The sequence below is a fragment of the Elephantulus edwardii genome, unplaced genomic scaffold (assembly GCF_000299155.1).
Source record: "Elephantulus edwardii isolate Elephantulus edwardi_28Jun2011 unplaced genomic scaffold, EleEdw1.0 scaffold00126, whole genome shotgun sequence".
Lineage (NCBI taxonomy): Eukaryota > Metazoa > Chordata > Mammalia > Macroscelidea > Macroscelididae > Elephantulus > Elephantulus edwardii.
The window spans coordinates 7,512,101-7,530,471 of record NW_006399876.1 but is presented as its reverse complement, the minus strand read 5'-3'; the positions used below and the strand labels follow the sequence as shown (position 1 = coordinate 7,530,471).

The window sequence follows — 18,371 nt, the reverse complement described above, 5'->3', positions numbered from 1 at the left end:
GGGAGGGGGCGGTTAGTCGGGAAGATGCTGTCCTACAGGAAACAGCTAGGGCGCTAAACAAACATCCAAACACCAGACCCATGGTGGCTGAGTAGATGGCCGCTGCTGGTGACCTGTAGGACAGTAGAACTGCCTCACAGCATTTCCAAGATTTTGCTGAAGCAGGCAGCCTCATCTTTCTCCCTGTAGAGTTGGACAGTCCAACTTATGGTTAGCAGTTGAAGCCTTCAGCCACCATCAGAGCTCCTGGCCAGGGTGCTAGTCACCTCATAAGTGGCCCCCAGGTCCTCCACAGTGAAAGCTGCAGTCAGTGAGAGCATGAGCAGAAAACACTGACAGCCACCTCAGCACACAGACTTCCAACATGTCAAGTCTCATGCCAAGCAGTTTCCTGTGTTTTCCTGTCTGTCAATTAAAATGTGATCATTGCTGTGAACCACAGCTGCTATGGCCCTTGGTGCCCCCAGGAGCTTGTCGGACAGCAGAACGGGCAAGCCTTTCCTGGTCATGGATCCAATTCCTACCAGAGAGGAGGGGAAAGGATAGCCAGAGGCTACAGGGTATGGCTGGGTTAAAGTCATAAGAAGACCTCCTGGAAGAGACGGGCTGCTGTAAACAGTGTCTCCCCATTCTCCACCCATGACCTTTGTACTTCGGGCTCCTGTCATCGCTGACTCACCCCTACTCCCACCTCCCCCTCACCAACTTCCTGGCAGCGGGTGAAAGTGCTGGCCAGTGGGAGGCTGGGAATCCACAGCAGGCCCAGCGCAGCTCTGATCACCCTAGAGGACCCAGAGACCCTTCTTCCTCGGAGTGCAAGGGTTGGAGGGGAAGGCCAGCTCAGGGGCACAACCTCCTCTGCATTCCTAGTCTCTGTAGTCTAAGGGGCTGTGTTAGGAAGTAAGTTGGCCCTGGGCATGCAGCCAGTGGTCTTTGTAGGAGTGATAGTAACAGGACATCCTTAGGGGCCTGGATCCCCATCAGCTTCCCTCTGAAGTGAGCACTGGAGGCACTTGTGCTAAACAGAGATGCTAGAGGCTTTTTCCCTAGTGTGACTGGGCCCAGTCACCTAATCCCGTATCTGCACAAGGACCTAGTGGGGCCCACATCCAGGGGCAAGGGACCAGCTGATTGGGGCGGGAGGAGGGAGAGGCCTCTCCATGAGACTGGGCAGGACTAAGGTGTTGATTCCCTCAAGGTCCTTATTGGGCACTCTGTGCAGGGATGGTGCTAGCCTCTGGGAGACCAGCCAGCCCTCACCAAGGCCTCAACTAGGATTGCTCCCAGGAGGCATGGCACCCAGGGTCCCAGCTGCCACCACCAACCACCTCCTGAGTCCACAGTGCCGTGAGGAAATAGGGAGCCTTGGGTGGGGCAGACCCCTCCTCATTCCTCATCCTTCCCAGCCCCTGAAAGCTGATAGCCGTGGGTCCCTGCCACCGCCCAGGGAGCGTGAAATGGGGTGTGCCGCAGGACAGCCATCACAGATCCTCCTGCTTCTGGGTCCTTGCCCTTCTTTCCTGCCTGCAGCCTCTGCTCCCTGGTTAGCTCAAGGGTAGTCTCTGGGTCGTCTCCACAGGGGCCTAGCCCCATGTGTCTTGGGCCCTGCTGGCCTCTCTTACCCAGCCAGGAGATGGCTATCCTGGGTTCAACTCATGCCAGTCCAGGAATGGGAATCAGAGTGGTCCTCTTGAGCCTGGCCCCTGCAGCCTGACTTTCTGGCCCAGAATGAGGAAAACTGCATAAGCAACAGAGAGGCCTATCAGCCAACTGGACAAGCCCTGAGGCCGGACGGGAGCACCCTTGACAGGGACCAGTCCTGTTCTTTGGTCTCACTCCCTGACTCAGCACTTGGACCTCAAGGTGGACCTCAAGGTGCCTGCATTCATCCTTTCTTCTCTCCTCCCACTCCAACTCATTCCTGCCAAAGCCCCTGCCCTACCCAGGCAGCCACTTGGGCTCATCTCCTGGGCCTGTTGTAGTGGCTCCAGGCTGGAGAGGCAGCTGAAGTTCAAGTTAGGGGCTAAGATTTTTGGTGGTTGGTTTTGTTTTTTGACACAGTTGTTTTTGGTTTGTTTGGGTTTTTTTTAAGTTCCTCTGATACCTAGATTTGGAAGCTCTGGTGGCCTAGTGGCAAGAAGCTGCACTGCAATCCTGAAGGTGTGCAGTTCAAATCCACCAGCTGCTCCATGGGAGAAGGATGGATAGTCTCGGGTCAGCTATGGATCGGTTCTGACTCATAGTACACAACACAGCACTGATACCTAGAAGATGGTGACAAGGCTGGTGGGGGTGACGCGTCCTCCTCTACTTGGAGCTCTTAAGTGCCTTGCCTCTAGGACAAGAGAAAAGAGCTGGGTGGGAAGGGGCCGAGCCCTTTCCTGAGGCTGAGTCCCAGGCTGATGGCTCTGAGGGAAGGGGAAGGGGATTAGGCCTAGCTTAGCTTAGACAATGTGGCAGGACTGCGCCTGTTCCCTGCAGGCCCCCTCCCCACCCCAACTCACGGTGGGGCTTGTGCCAGATAGAGCTGAGATGTTGGGGGCAGGTGAGGAGGGAAGCAGCTGCCTGGGGCCCAGAGGCTGTGGGGCGGATCCTGTTCCCTCTCCCTCAGCACCCCACTATTTAGGCCCTCAGGCCTTGCCACCCACCCTAAGCTGGAAATCAGGCCAGCTCAAGGGATTCTGGGCAGTCAGACTGACATCCCAGGGCCCCCACCCCGCACACTCACCCTCTGGGCCAGCATTCTTCCCAGCCGCCCCTCCTAGCCCTTTGCTGGACTCCCAGACAGCCCTCCACCCAGCTCTCGAGTGGGCTTAGGGACTGGAGGGGTCCTGTTCAAAGGGGAGATTTCTGGGGGTCTCTGGTTCCTCTGCCACCAGGTGACGCTTCTATTTTGTTCTCACCGCCACCTTCCACAACTATAGTCCCTTCCCAGCTCACCTTGGCAATCTCACTCCAATGAAGTCCTAGAAGGTTCAGAGGATCCTTCTGGCCATTCCTCACCTCGGCCACCAGGTGTCAGACTTTGTCTAACTGGAAGGAAACTCCTTAACTGTTTATACCCCAACAGGCCAGAGCTCAGAGCAAGTTGGGGCAGGGCTATGGGTGACCTCTGGCCATGGGTGACAGAGGGACATGATGATGATGAATGAGTGAAAAAAAGCTGGACCCAGAGCTTTTTCACAGGCCCTCCCTCACTGTCCCTACTCTACTGACAAGGGCTTTGTGCCCTGCTGGGAAATTGGGGAACCAAGCTGAGTCAGGGAGCTTGGAGACTGAAGGGACAAAGGCAGGGACAGTTGTGGCTCCAAAGGAGAAAGGAGGAGGCTGAGAGCGTGTCGCCCATCGGAGTGCTCAGGGCCCTGAATCACTGGCCTGCGCCCTCGAGGTTAGGAGAGCAGAGCCTGACTTGGCCCATTTTAGACCATTGAGAGAGAGAGAGAGAGAGAGAGAGAGAGTGTGTGTGTGTGTGTGTTTTATGATGAGTGCTCAAATGAGTCCCCTCATTCTGAGGATGTTCCTGAGCCCTGCGTGTTAGACTAGTCTTTATAGAGAAGGGAAGCTGGCAGTGTCATCAAACCCACCTCCATGTTCCATCTTACCCAGTCCACCAGAGTTGCCGTCCTCACTGAGCTGACCCCCAGGTGCATTTCAATACACCCCAAATAACCATGTAACTCTAATAATCTCCAGTACATATGACCCAGAGAAAGCACACAGGCCCTGTCACCTTCATGCCTGTTCTCCAGACCCCTCCTGAGAAGAGGATTCTGATAGCATATTAGATGCCGTCGAGTACGACCCATAGTAACCCTATAAAGACCAGATCTGAACCCTCTCCTATCCTATACCGTCTTCACACTGCCTAATATATCTGAACCCATTGTGGCAGTCACCGTGTCAATCCACCTGACTGAAGGTCTTCCTCTCTTTTGCTAACCCTCTACCTTTCTGAGCATTATGTCCCTCCCCAAGGAATAGCCCCTTCTAGCAACATGCCAGAAATAGATGAGCCAAAACTTCATCTTTGCCCCCAAAGAGCTCTCTGGCTGCCCCCTCTCAAAGACACATTTGTTTGTTCTTTTGGCAGTCCATGGGATGTTCAGTATTTTTCTCCAGCACTACACTTCAAAGGCATCAATTCATTTCCGGTCATCCTTATTCATTGTCCGGCTCTCAGATGCGTAGCAAACGATTGAAAAGACCATGGCCTGAATCAGATGCACCTTAGTCCTCACACTGACATCATTACTCCTCAATAATTTGGACAGGTCCCTAACTGCAGACTTTCCCAGTGCAATACATCATCTCACTTCCTGGCTGCTGGTACCAATGGGTGTTAATTGTGGATCCAAGTAAGATGAAGTTGTTGACAGTTTCAGTCTTTTCTCCATCTGTCATGTCGCCTATTGATCCAGTGGTAAGAATCTGTTAATTTGACACTGAGATGAAATCCATATTGAAGGCTGTATTCTCTGATCTTCTGCTACAAATGCTTCAATGAGTTGTGGGATATCAAGGATACCATCCATGAAGAGAGCAAAAAGGTCATTACAAAGAGGAGAAAGAAAAAACTAAAATGGATGTCAGAAGAGACTCTAAAAATTGCACTAGAAAATTGAGAATACAAAACAAAGGGAAAACATGCCAGAGTAAAAGGGTAGCTTGAGAAGACAAAGCAAAGTTTTATAATGGAATGTGCAAAGAGCCGAAATTGGAAAATAAAAAGGGAAGAATTCTGTATTTCTCATGCTGAGAAAACTGAATAAAAGCTAAGCCTTGAATTGCAATATTGAAAGATGCTATGGGCAATATATTGAAGAACTCAGAAAGCATCAAAGGAAGATGGAGGGACTACACAGTCTCGTTGTACCAAAAAGAACTGAAACTTCAGGATATTACCATATGAGCAGGAGCCAATGGTAATGAAGGAGGAAGTGGAAGCTGCATTGAAGGCGCTGGCAACAAATAGGCCCCAGGAATCAATGGGATACCAATTGCTTTGTTTCTGGTAGCATAGTCCATTGGACGTTGCCCTGCTAACCCAAAAGTGGTGCCTTTCTGCCAGTTCAAACCCTCCAGGTGCTCCACAGAAGAAAGGTCAAACTTGCTGGAGGGTCAGCAAAGAGGCTGCTCCCACTCCATAGCAGTGCCTTTGGGGTTTTGGGTTTTGGTGGGGTGTTTTGGGTTTTGTTTGTTTTATCGGATGGACTAGAACCATGTGTCTTTGGGATTGCAGTGCAGCTTCTTGCCACTAGGCCACCAGAGCTCCCTAATGCTTGTGTTTTGAAGACTTTGCAGGGCTAGGTAATCTAGGTTCTTAGGATACTTGCGTCCCTGACTGTAAGAGAAAAAAAAATGCCCTCAAAGACCCTCACCATGTCTCCCAAGGCTACTCTGGAGAATTTACAACAAACTCACCAAGACTTCAGACCCTCTGTGCCCAGGGCTGGATGCCGGTGAGGGTTCACATCCTGACAGTTCAAGAATATAAAAAGGTCTTCTCTTTGGTACTCCCCCCCTTTTTAATTATTCTTAATTTTAATGAAAATTTACAGAGATTTTGGATTTCCATTCATTCATTGTTGCACTTGTCTCCCTGCCCACCCCTTTCCCTCAGTTCACTCTTTTCTTTGAAAAGTAAAAGAAAAATTCTTTCATTGTTATACAATCCCTCTCCCCAAGTCCACTCCACTATGCAGCCTTCATTCTGGACTCATGTCATGACAATAATATCCAATCATATATCCCTTTTAAACAGTTCTCTCTCTCATCTGTTTCCATGCAGTATACATAATTTATCTTACCTTTCTCAGTCTTCCTGATGTCAGTCCCATTTTACATCAGTGGCCCTATGCAGTATTTGTCCTTTTGTGACTGATATATTTCACTCAGCATAATATCCTTCAGGTTCACCCATTTTGTATAATATTTCATGAGTTCCTTGCTTTTCAATGCAGCATAGTATTCCATTGTGTGAATATGCCACAGTTTCTCTATCCATTCATTTGTTGATGGGCACTTAGGTTGTTTCCAACTCTTTGCTATTGTGAACAAAGCCGCAATAAACATGGGTGTGCATATATCTGCTTAGGTGGCAGTTACAGTTTCCTTAGGGTATATTCCCAGTTGTGGAATTGCTGGGTCAAATGGTAATTCTATTTGTAACTTTTTGAGAAAGTGCCGTACAGCCTTCCATAGTGGTTGCACCATTTTACACTCCCACTAGTAGTGAATAAGGGTTCCAGTTTCTCCACAACCTTGCCAGCATTTGCTGTTTGCTGTTCTGTTAAATTTTGTTATTCTTACTGCAGTGAAATGGTATCTCATGGTTGTTTTGTCTTTGGTACTTTTGTCTTCAGCCCCTACTTCACCGCGGCTCTGCAGCATGCAGGTCTGTTGTGGCCACTCACTCGTTGTCCAGTCGCTAGCACTCTGGAACCTCTCACTGCCGCAGTTCTCACCATTCCCTCCTTCCTCTTTGCTTCTCTGCACTCTGCAGCCCTGATGAGAAATGTTATGTCCATGCTGACCAACCAGCAGCCTGGAGAGTCTCCCTCTTCCCAGCCCCAAGCCTCTCTATTCCTCCCCAGCCACCTCCCCCAGTCGGCAGATGACATGTTGAGATCTCTTAAAAATACCACCAAAGATACCCTGTCTTGGTCCTGCTGTCCCCTCTCCTCTCCATGTCCCCTTAACTTTTAAACTCTTGAGTGCGTATACTGACCCATTTCTTTCCACTGTCTTTAATTTCATAATTGGCTATCTACTTCATAGCTGTTCTTTCAAAGGTCACCTGTGAACAAATCTACTGGACTTCTCAAAGTTCTGGGACACTTGACAGTGTTGCTCAGCTGCCTCTTTAAAGCTCTCTTCTCTTCATTTCGTACCTTGTCATCTTGAAGCGCTTTTAAACCAAAACCAGCCCCTCTCACCCGCGCTGCCATTCCAGTTCCTATTCCGAGCGACCCTGTGGGCTGAAGACCTGGCTCATAGGGTTTTCTTTACAAGGGTCTTACTGGAAGCAGACTATCCTGCCTTTCTCCTGCAGCGTCACCAAGTGGCTTTGCGCTGTCAACCTTGATCTAGGTTCATAGTCAAGAACAAACTGTGCCACCCAGGAATCCTTACATGCTTTACCTGACTTTAATTCAACGACCAGTCACGTATTTTACTGGGTGCCATTGAGCCCACTGCTTTGGGGGTGTAGAGATAAATGCATCTTGGCCCTTGCCTGGCTGAGAAATAGACTGAGCTAGGCATGATCAGCCCCATTGGAAAGTTCCACATGTCCTCCAAGACCAGGGACAGTTATGGGTGACCTTTAAAAGAACAACTGTGATGTAGATACCCAATTATGAGATTAAAGACACAGTGGAAATGGGTCAGTGTATTCACTCACGTTTAAGGGTAAACGGGACATGGAGAGGAGTGGGGACAACAGGACCAAGAGTGGGCGTCTTTTGGGTTTGTCCTGTGAGGGTATTTTTAAGAGATCTCAACATGTCATCTGCTGACTGGGGGAGGTACACATATGTAAAAGATAGCTGTTTGGTACCTACTATGAGTGAGGTACTGGCAGTGTGGCAGCTGGAGACCCCTCACTCCTGTGTGGCCTCAGTAGAGCAGCAGGGCTTTCCCTCAGCTGCGTAAGGCATGCCTTGCTTGGTGCCAGTCATGCTTTGCCTGCCTTTATCTTTCTGCACTTCATCAGCTTCTGCCTTGTATTCTAACATTGGGGAATGGGGGGAGGCCTATTCTCTGTATTAGATTCTTTTGCCGAACACACATTTATTGAGTGCCCCTCTGGGTGGGGCCTGAGTGGGTGCTGGTGACAGATGGAGAACGACTCAGAACTTTCCTCAGGAAGCTCAGTCACATAGAGGGCGTGTCGATCCACACTCCTCCTGGGCCCTTGTGTAGCACCTGATACATCAGACACTTTGCAGATATATCCTCTTTTCTATGTTGTGGGGCAGGATATAGGGCCTGGCAGTGCTCCTGGCTATGGCTAACATGTCCCAACTTCCAGGCGGGGAGGCTCCCTCCACTTTGGTCCAGGTGACTTCAGCAGAAGAACCTGGTTCACTCTGCCCACAAGTGACTGCAGTCCCTTCTAGCTCCAGCACTCTGGCTGCCCCTTCCCAATGGGGTATGCACATGCTGGTTCCTCCCAGGCCCTCTGGCAGCAGCATGCTTGTTTTTCTCCTGTACTGTCTCAGAAAGCTGTTCTTTTCTTCGGAGAGGATGGCAAGCTCGGTAAGGGCGGCATCCAAGCCCAGGCTTGGCCCTCTGGCTTTCCTATTCCAGTTAGCAGTGATGAGCAGGCAGGTAATGAAGGCCTTTCAAACAGATGTCAGTTAACTGACAGCACCATCATTTGTTATTTCCTTGGCTTAAAGCACTATCTCCTGGAGGCCCATGTATAACATCCCTGGCGGGCAGTTAACCCATTCACTTACCCAGTGTCAGCTAGACCGCTGCCACCTTCACTGACCTGGGCTCCCCCCCCAAGGTAGTACTCACATTTCATAGGGGTGAGAACTGTCAGCACCAAGAATTTATTTGATGATTCTCCGCTAGTTGTGAAACTGGGATTCAAGTCTTTTCCTCCCCCTTGACGTGAATCCCACTCCCCTGAAGACTAGAAGGCTCTCTCCCCACCTTGCCCCAGCCCATGGACGGTAGCATTACAGCTGAGAACTGTGACTTAGCTGCAGTCGGTCCCCCTCCCTAAGTGAGGAGCAGCAAGGTGAAGGGGTTTCCAAAGGAAGACTGAGGCCTGAGCACGTGGAAGAGGGCCTCTGAGAGGCCAGTGAACGGTTCTGCTGGGACTTGAAGGGGCTAGAGTGCTGAAACCCAGAGAGGGGAGGCAGAGGCAGTATTGGGGAGACTGCTTTCCTGTTAGTGAAGAAAACAGAGTGGAAATGTCAGCTCTTTGCACAGTTTTCTCAGGGGAGGGAAGGGGAGTTCTCCCCAGCACTCTGCATCTCCTGATTGGACCCTGGGCCTTGAGGTTCTTACCAGTAACTGGGAGTCAGCAAGGGGAGGCCAGATCAGGCCATGAGAACAAGTTTTGGGGAAAGCATTTTATTTGTTAATACAAGAATAGAAATTCTGCAATAAATATCCTCTAATAAATAATATCTTCAAATAAATAAATATTAATACAACAAACTTAAGAGTCATGAGTAGATGGGGCTGGCAGGCAGGGCCAGGGGGAGCTGCCCCCAACCCCCTGAAATGCTACTGCAATGTAAACTTTCAGGAAATCTTGTGGCTATCGCCACGGTTGCCCTCCCCAGCCTGGGCAACCACAGATACACTGGGAGAGAGACGGGGGAGCCACGATGATGTCAGGAAGTCATGCAAGGTGATGGCCTGGTGTTCAGCAAGGCTACCTTTGTTGCCCTGGGCTAGTGACGGCCTCAGTGCCCTGGATCTGCTCTGTCCTGCCCCTCTTCTCTCAGTATTACCTCTTTGGTACAAGCCACCCCCAGTGTACCCTCCCTCTTCAATTTTTTTTATCCCATCTCTTCTGTGTAGTGCCAACACCACCTTTGTTTTCCTGAACTAGAAGTGTTGCTGTTTGAGGGGTGGGGTGACAACACACATCCAGGAGGAGTGAAAGGCACTTGTGGTGGTGCCGGATCCCACCCTGCTGTCTCGCTCCCTGGGCATGTGGCAGAGGGGCTGCAGGTCCTGGCAGTGGTGGGCAGAAAAGCAGGGTAACAAGGCCTTTAGGCCAACTTAAACCACTATGGGCTCCTGTAAGCAGTATTCCCCTGTGGAAACGGAACAAGCCTGACTGCACTCTTCCCCAGAACTGTAGGACTCGGGGAGGTAGAGAGGAGACGGGGCTATACTGTGTCACACCCCTGTCCAGTTAAGGGGAGGGCCAGCGGCTCATGCACCTGACACCTCGCTCAACAGGCGTTGGCAAATGGTTGCTCCCTCCCAAAAGGCAGTGTAGTTTCCAAAGGGAGAGGAGAAGGAGAGTGGCAAGGCAGAAATCAGAAGCCAGGGGCCTCCAGGCGCAGGGTGACTGCAGCTGCAGGAGGCTGCTGCTTCTTCTTGAGCCTGTTGAAGTCCTTAGCCGAGCGCCATAGCCAGGTCTGCAGCTCCTTCAGCAGCCAGAAATCATCCATCTTCTGGAGGAAGTCAGTGTGGGCAGGGCCGGGAGCCCAGGTGGGCTCTGTCCCTGGCAGGGGCTGGGGCAGCGGGTAGCCCAGAGCTGCCATGACTCCTGCAATGCTGCCCAGCAGGCCCTGGAGGCTGGTGCAGAAGTGGGCCAAGCTGTGGCGCAGCTCGGCTGTGGCAGCCTGGCGGTTGAGGCCACGCAGGTAGCACAGAAGGTGGCTGTAGGCCTCATAGTTCTGGGTCAGCCGCAATTTGTCGTTGAGGCTCCGCCACACGCCGAGGTCAACAGTGGCTCTGGGCAGAGTTTCTGCCCCCAGCCGAGGTGGGTTGAAGTCAGGCTCGTTGAAAGGAGGGCCCAGGTAGTTCAGCTGTGGAAAGGAGAGGGCGATGGGGAAGGGGAGGGCAGAGCCACAGCTCCTGGAGGGGCCACCTGTCCCCACAGTGTCTACTTGGCATGTGCCCTGCTACAGGCCTCGTCCACACTATGCCTTTCTAAGTCGTTTGCGTGGGCATGACGAGCTCTACGGAGAGGTGCAGAGAGAGAAAGGCTGCAGTGGGCGCTCACTCAGGACCCGCACATTGCTGGGTCCACCAACTGCTGTGAAGCCAGGGCAGAGAGGAGGAGGAAGGACCACCGAGAGTGCCAGAGAGTGAAGCTGGAGAGGTAGAGGTGGTCAGGAGAGCAGAGCCCAGGGAGAGGAGCCGTGGAGGGCAGCAGAGCCCCACAGTGTGGCTGCAAAACAGAGCAGACGGTGAGAATGCGGAGAGGGGGAGCTGGGGAGAAGACGGGATGCGACCTTCAAGAGTCTCAGCAGTAAACTCCAGGCCAGATTACAGGGGGTTAAGGAGTGTGTGGGTGGAGAGGAAGTGGAGGCAGAGGGTGTAGACCACTCCTTCGAAAAATTTGGCAGGGGAAGCCAGGAGAGAGAAAGGGTCGGGAACCGGAGGGGGTAGCAGAGGCAAGCACAGGGAGACCTCAGCTTGGACATGCCTGGTCCCACCCCACTGTAGGGACAGGGAACAGATGGCTGTTTGATGATACCCCAAGATGAGAGTTGGCTAAAGGAGTAGGGTGGCAGAAGGAAGAAACTGAGGCAATCTCCAGAGTGCAGTGGGAGGAAGATTCTGGAAGGCATAGAGCAAAGAGGGCAGGGCCCTTGCCAGTCCTAGGGCGAGACTTGGGGCCCAGGGAGAGGGCTGAGGGCCATGTCAGCGGACAGAAAGGGAAAAGCGAGGGGCGAGGCCTGGGGGAGGCAAGGGCCCAGGGGGAGGTTCACACACTGACAAGCACAGAGACAAACTAATTTCCTCGGTGTATCCCGGGGCTGGAGCCAGCTCCCCCGCCACCCTCCTCCCCTTCCTTCCCTGGCTCCAGAGTAGGGTCTGGGATTGGAGAGGAACTCGGGAAGAGGGGCCAGCTCCCCATGGTCCTTGGCTCTTCTGACCTCCTTCTTCCCTCCTGGGCGCTCTGAACACCTCTCTGGACCATCCCCAAGCTCCAACAGCACAACCTCCATCCCATCCTGATCCTTGCCACCACTGGCCTAGGTCCCTGCATCCCATCCCCTGGGACCCCCAGAGGAGCCCATCCAGGATGGGAGAGGCAGACAGAAGGAGGCCCAGGGGTCCTAAGCCACAGGGCCCCAGGACTGGGGTAGGGGCGAGCTGGAACACAGGCGCAGTAGGCGGGTCCCCTCCATCCCCACCCAGCCCCACCCGAGCAAGAGACACCACAACACGGTGTAAACAGAGGAGACTTCCCTGGCCCCCAGGGGGAGGCGGGCGGCTGGGCCAGCAGCCAGTGAGGCAGTGGGCCAAGGCGGGTGTGAGGCCTGCCCACATGCCTAGTCCTGGGGCCAGGGAGAGGGAGGAGGGGGCACAGGAGGGAGGGCAGGAGATAGGCTAGACAGGGAGACTGCTTGGAGCCAAAGGGCCCCTCCTCAGCACCCCATCACTCACCAGCCCCCATCACCTCTTCTCCCCACAACTCCTCTTCTCATTCTTCACCCAGCTCCCAGAGACCCAGGCCACCCCAATACTCACGTAGGTCCCAGCCAAGCTTCGAAGTTGATGCTCCAGGTAGCGAGTGAGGTCATAGGTTTTCTGGATGGAGGGGCCAGGCCCTGGGTCCCCAGTGCGGTTGAGAGCTGGCACTGTGGGAAGGTGCCAGAGCACAGTGCAGAGGCAAGCTAGCAGCCCCCACGAGTCACCTGTGGATGGGAGGGCAGCGCTGTGAGGGAGGCAGAGCCCCTTGGGATGCAGCTGGCAGCCCCTTAGGTGTCTGTCCCCACCTTGGACTGGGGGAAGAGGGAGGGGGGACTCCAGATGGGAGGCAGAGGGGCTGGAGGAGGGGGATGTGTTCCTGGCCAGAGAGAGAGAGAGTGTGTGTGTGTGTGTGTGTGTGTGTGTGTGTGTGTGTGTGTAGGCATGTATGTGTTAAGGATGGGGCTTGGCCTGTGTGTGTGTCTGCATATCAGCAGATATTTGAGAGTATGTTTATATGGCAGCTAAGAAAGAGCCTTTGGCATGTCTGTCACTGCATGTGTGCCAGTGTGTGTGTGTGTGTGTGTGTGTGTGTGTGTGTGTGCACCTCAGCCACCTCTCCAAGTCTTAGGGTTCCACTGCTACATGAGAGGAGCCAAGGAAGGGAAACAGCATCCTCAGAGCTGACAAGGGAGGTGTCCATCCACCGTGAGGGATGGAGGGCAGGAAGAACAACCATGGGCTGAAGGCAGATCAGAGGGGTGACCGTGCAGGGAGACTGCTGGCATCAGCCACAATGGTAGGCACACTCTAGACTGACTCCAGGCACTGGAGGTTGCACCGTAGTGTCAGAGGAAGGACAGTTCATGTACCTTCTCAGGAATTAGTTCCATTCTTACCTATGTAAAAATGTGACCTGAGTGAGGACTTGCTGTCAGCCTGCCATGGGGACTGAGAGAGACAGAGGGTGGGGGGAGAGAGATTTGATGAATTGGGCTGGTCAGCTGAAGGTGCTGGATAGTGGGCGTCTAGGATCCAGGGGCAGGAACAGACTAGGGAAACAGGCTCTTGGGCTCCTAAGGGCAGTGCAAAATCAAGAGCACTGTGCCCAGATTCAGTGGGCATTGGAGTTGGGTAAAACAGGTCTTCCCTGGAGGCGGCAAAACTCGGTTGCTCCTTGGAGACTAAGATTTTGAAACTCCGTCTCACGTATTTTGGGCATGTTGTTAAGAGTGGCCAGTCCTTGGAGAAGGAAATCATACTTGGAAAATTAGAGGGTCAACATAAGAGAGGAAGACCCTGGATGAGATGGATTGACATAGTGACTGTGTCAATGGAGTTAGATGTGTTGGAGTTGGTGAGGTTGGCTCAGGGTAGGGCACGGTGAGAGCCATTGTTCATAGGGTTGCTCATTCACTCAAAGGCACATAGCAACAACAAAGACAGTTAAAATAGCTCAGAGCCAAGGTTAGGCTTAAGGAGGGGATGGCTTTGAACTGACTAGTTCATTTCAATGCAATCCCATGAAAAGTGGTTCTTACAGATTCTTAGAGACCCTCCTGTCCCAGACGCCACTGGTAGCTTAGTGGTAAGGAGTTGTATGGCCAGCTCAAAACGTTTGAATCTACCATCTGCTCCATGTGAGGAAAGGTGGGCAGTGTCTGCCCATGCAGTTTACTGCCTCTGAAAACCCACTGGAGGGTCAGCTATGAGTCATTTCAGACTTGACAGTACATAACACCACCACCCCAAAAACACCCTGCTGCCACTGAGTCGGATTCTGGGGTCGGGACTCCTACAGTAGGAGACTGCCCAGCTGCCAAGCATTCAGTTAGCAGGCTGATACATTACACACTGTAGCACCAAAATTCCTTACAGGTGCCCAGAGAGCCAAAAATGTGTGTCTAGAATTACCTGGAGGGTTATTAAAATTAACAATTATACTTTGACCAAGTATATCTGGGGTGGGAATTTTCAGCAGGGGTAAACCCAGAATGAACTGGTTTAAAGCCCTGCTTTAGAGATTCTGGCTGTCTCAGACTCAGGGTTTGGCTGGCTGGTTTTGGTTGAGGTTTGCATCCATCAGGGGATGTGGTTAGTTCAGGCAGGAAGAGGGTTTGGCTGGGGCTAAGTCTTGGGCTTGGCATGTTATTACAAAGGTTAGTTGGGGTTTTAAGGTTGGGTAGGTGAGAAGTTAGAAGTGGTTTCTGTTGTCAGATATTCCTAAAATGACATGTTGCTTTTAAAAAATAAGTTGGATAGGTTTGCAATGTGACTACACTAGAGTTAGGACAAGCACCCTAGCGGTATAGAGGTTATGGTAGCGTTTGAATCCAACCAGCACCCCTGCAGGAGAAAGGCCTGGGTGGTGATCTGTTTCTGTAAAGATTAGAAACACACTGCCATTCATTACAGCTCTGGTGGCCTAGGAGGAGGTAAAGTGTTAGGCTGCTGACCCAAAGGCACAAAGTTTAAATCCATCAGCAGCCCTCTGAAGAAAAAGATGGGCAGTCTCCTCCCATGCAGTTTACAGTCTCTGAAAACCTGCTAGAGGATCAGCTAAGTCGGCTGTGATGTGACAGCACATAACAATAGATACCAGGTCAATTCTGACTTATAACTACCGTACAGGACAGAAAACAGCTGCCTCCCCAGGTTTCCAAGGCTGTGACTGTCATAAATACAATCTGCCACAAAACAGCCTTGCAGTTAGTGGTGAGTGTTCACACCATGCATCATGAGGACAGGGACGCCACAGCATACAGATAACAGGCTAGGAAACCCCAAGCAATTGGAGCAGTTCACTGTCACAGAGGGTCACTAAGTCAGCATCAACTCCACACACAACAAAGTGAGGATAAGGTGTGGAGTAAGAAAAATGTGTAGACTGGTGAGATTTACAGTTAACCATATTATTGAGTTAAGTTTTAGAATTATCACAAACTGAGAGGTTTAGGACTCCAATGACATTAAAATGTCCCTTATAAATAGAGTATGGGTGTCAGGCGGGTTTCAAGTGGCCTGACTGGTCCAGGCTGACTTTCTCAGTTGCTTGGCTAGCTGATTTTATTAATAGAGTGTGGCGGGGGGGGGGGGTGGGGAGGGGAGTGTCTCAGTCACAGGCACACTCTTCTCTGAAGAGCTATTGGTCTAAGAGTGCATGTGTGAGAGAGTGTGGATACAAACACACGTGGGTGTGAGTGTATGTGTGTGCCTATGTATTTAGGACAAAGACCAGGGTCAGGCACAAAATGGGCCCCCTTTCCTCTGCCACCTGCAATCAGTGGCTTCCATCCTGAATCATCGCATCCTCCCTTTTCTAGCTCTTGCCTGACTCTTCCTTTCTCCTCTTGCTTGTACCAGCCAGAGGTTCTTCTCCTCTGCAAAAACCCTTGGGCCTTCATCAGCTTGCTTCCAGGGGACCTAGTGGGATGGCCTACTGACCTTGTAGATACCACATGGACTTAGTTTTTGAGAGGGAAGATCCGCCGAGGGGCCACAGCCCTGCCAGCCACGGAGGTGGCCCTCAGAGTGTGGACTAGTTAGTAGCAAGGCTAGGGGCCTCATGAGGCAGGAACTGGGAGCCTGCTCAGCTGGGGCCCCCTCAGGTTTTGGTCCAGGATGGCTCTGCCTCTCCCATGGAGGAGGGGTGGCTCAGCTTGTCCCCTCCTTTTCTGAGCCCTGTGGGACATCCTAGGGGAACCAGCTTCCTACACAGGGACAGCAGAGGGAGAGGCCTTTGGATAAACAAGAGCTAAGTCATCTGGGCAGAAAAACGGCTCATGAAATTAACCAGACGAGGCCGGTGTTTCCAGGAATATTTCAGTTCTGAGGTAACTAAGTCACTGCAGGCTTGGGGGGTTGAGGGGGGCAGAGAGCAGGGGAGTCGGCAGACCGGCCCACTGAGCACCAGAGGGAGAAGGGGCAGGAGAATGGTGGTCCAGGACAGGCGCTACCTCCACCTCAGCTCCCACCCTAAGGCAGGAGGCGTCCCAGCCCCTTCCCCCTTCCCCCGGGATGGTTCTAGAATCCCTGTAATTTTTAAACAGCAGACACCTGGGGTTGAGTCTGCAGCCCTACCCAGAGGGAGTGTGTGGTGGGCACAGCTTCCCCCCACCCCTGCTCCACGTGTGCAGGTGGACCTTGGGAGTAGCGGGGGGTCCTGTCTCAGGCCCCTCCCCCCATGCTGGCCCCCAGGGCCCCCTCCCCAGCACTTCTCTGGCTGCTGCCCACTGATTGTTTACATCCCGTCTCCTCCCTGTGTTTATAAATCCACTGAGCACGTGAGGAGCTAATGAGCACAGCTCACGTTTCCTGCTGCAGCCCCCCATCCCCATCCTGGCCCCCACCCGGCCAGTCCCTAATTCTATCCAGATCTCTGGGCCCTGGGAACCGGGCCCCCCTCATGAACACACACTTGGCCACCAACCCTGCTGCCCAGGCAGGCACCCTGCCCTCATCCCTGTGCCTCCATTCCCCCAGGCTGCAGCCTCACTGGGGGTGGGGTGTGCTCAGTAGTGCTGTCATGCCAGAGTGATCAGGTGATAGGAATGGTGGGTAAGCTTGGGTGGCACCTGAGAAGAGAAAGCTACAGAAGTATCGGAGAAATGGCTGCAGGTGGAGCCAGCCAGGACTAGCACATGGGTGGCCTGGAGGGGCCTCTGGTGTGGGGGAAGTAGGGGATGCAGAGGGTTAGGAGTGCTGTGTCTGTAGGGTGAGAATCCCCCTGAAGGTAGAGAGGAGCTGTAGGAAACACCCATTTTTCCTGCTCCACTGGGCTGGGCCGGCTGCCCTCCCCTTCAGGCGCTCCTCTCCCTTCCACCCTGCCCTTGGGTCCCTTTCTCCCAGACCACTGACAAGTAGCCTGGAGGCTTATGGGGAAGCATGGGCCTGCAGGCAGGAGACAGCTGGCGCTACTAGCCCTTGAGACTGGACTTTGCCGCCTGCTTGCACTGTGCATGCCAGAGTTCCTCCCAGCTGAGACACGTGGGACTCCCATCTCCTCTGCACCACCCCCCTGCTCTTCTGGACAGCAGGACAGAGGAAACTGAGACCCAGGGGAAGAGCAGAGGGATGCTGGGCCCCTGGCCTGGGAAGTCAGTTGCTAAGGCAGGAGTGGGTATTGATTTGAATGAGGGTCCCCCTCAGGTGAGGCAAGAACCCTGGGTGTGCCAGCAGCAGGGGAAGTGCAGTGAGGCAGTGGAAGTGTGTGTGGGTGCATCTGAAAGTGTGTTATTTGAAAGTGTGTGAACGTGACTGTGGGGAGGGGCTCCAAGGGTCCAGGCCTGAGCCAGGTGGGAGCAGGTAGGTGGGATTATGGGGAGGAATGTGAAGTGTGGTCAAGGAGAGCTGTGGTGAAGGATGTGCAGAGTGGACAGTGGACCGCTGGAGGGTCACCACCTCTGTGGGCTGAGGGCCTCAGTGTAGGTTAGGGAGCAGAGGCGGCCAGCCCAGCCTAGTGTCTTATGCCGGGTTAGTGGTGTGGCTGGGGCAGGGAGGGGACTGGCCTGTCCCTGTGTCATGCTTGCTCAGGGGCCAGGGCAGTGAAGACATCTGCCTGGGTCTGGGTCCCAGCGACTCGACAGAAAAGCATAACCAGTAGCACCCCTCACGTCTGCTGCTGCCCACTCGGCCAGTCCCTTCCTCCCCTGGCAGCCCCTGCCCTGTCCTAGGAGAAAGCCGGCAGGTCCCCTGAGATTGGGGGGTCTGTAGGGAGGGCGACAGGAGCTCTGGGGTTGTTGCCGGAAGGAAAGTAGGGGCCAGCACCAGTGGGGAGGATGTGGTGGCACGGGGGCTCGGCCAGGACCCTCCGCGGTGACCTCTCGCTCCTGATCCCCCTCCCCCGTTGGCCGCTCCTGCTCCTTCCCCTTGTGTGGCCCCGACGCCCCCGGCCCCGCCCCGGCCCACTCCCGCCCGGTTGCTCCCTTCCCGGAGGCGGGGGCGGCTCTGGGGCTCCCGGGCCAGCCCGGCTGCTGCCCTTTCCCGCGCGCCAGCTCCCTGCCCGGCCCGCCCTCGCCTCCCGCCCGGCCAGTGCCGCGGAAGGGCCCGCCGGCGCCGCCGCTCCTGGCCGGTGACGGACTTTTTCCTGCCGGTCCCGCCGGGCTGCGCCCGCCCCCCGCGCTAATCACTCCCAGGCCCCGCAGCCGCCCGCCGCCGGGACCCTACCTGCCTCCGGCTCGCCGGCCGCGGGCAGCACGCAGGCTCTGCTGGGCGGACGAGTCCCCCGATCGGCCCTCCGGCCCGGCCGC

The 18,371-nt window shown here is 53.8% G+C and overlaps 1 protein-coding gene across 1 annotated transcript in view; it reads right to left on the bottom strand.

Annotated features, from left to right (window-relative positions):
- Window positions 1-9,914: 9,914 nt before the first annotated feature.
- The window catches only part of CLCF1 (cardiotrophin-like cytokine factor 1), an 8,986-nt gene continuing 529 nt past the window's right edge, over window positions 9,915-18,371 (bottom strand). The window contains exons 2-3 of the mRNA XM_006893261.1: window positions 12,184-12,350; window positions 9,915-10,508 (exon numbers count right to left, since the gene is read on the bottom strand). Coding sequence (XP_006893323.1) covers window positions 10,014-10,508; window positions 12,184-12,350 — 662 coding nt within the window. The 3' untranslated portion in view covers window positions 9,915-10,013. The remainder of the gene's footprint in view (window positions 10,509-12,183; window positions 12,351-18,371) is intronic.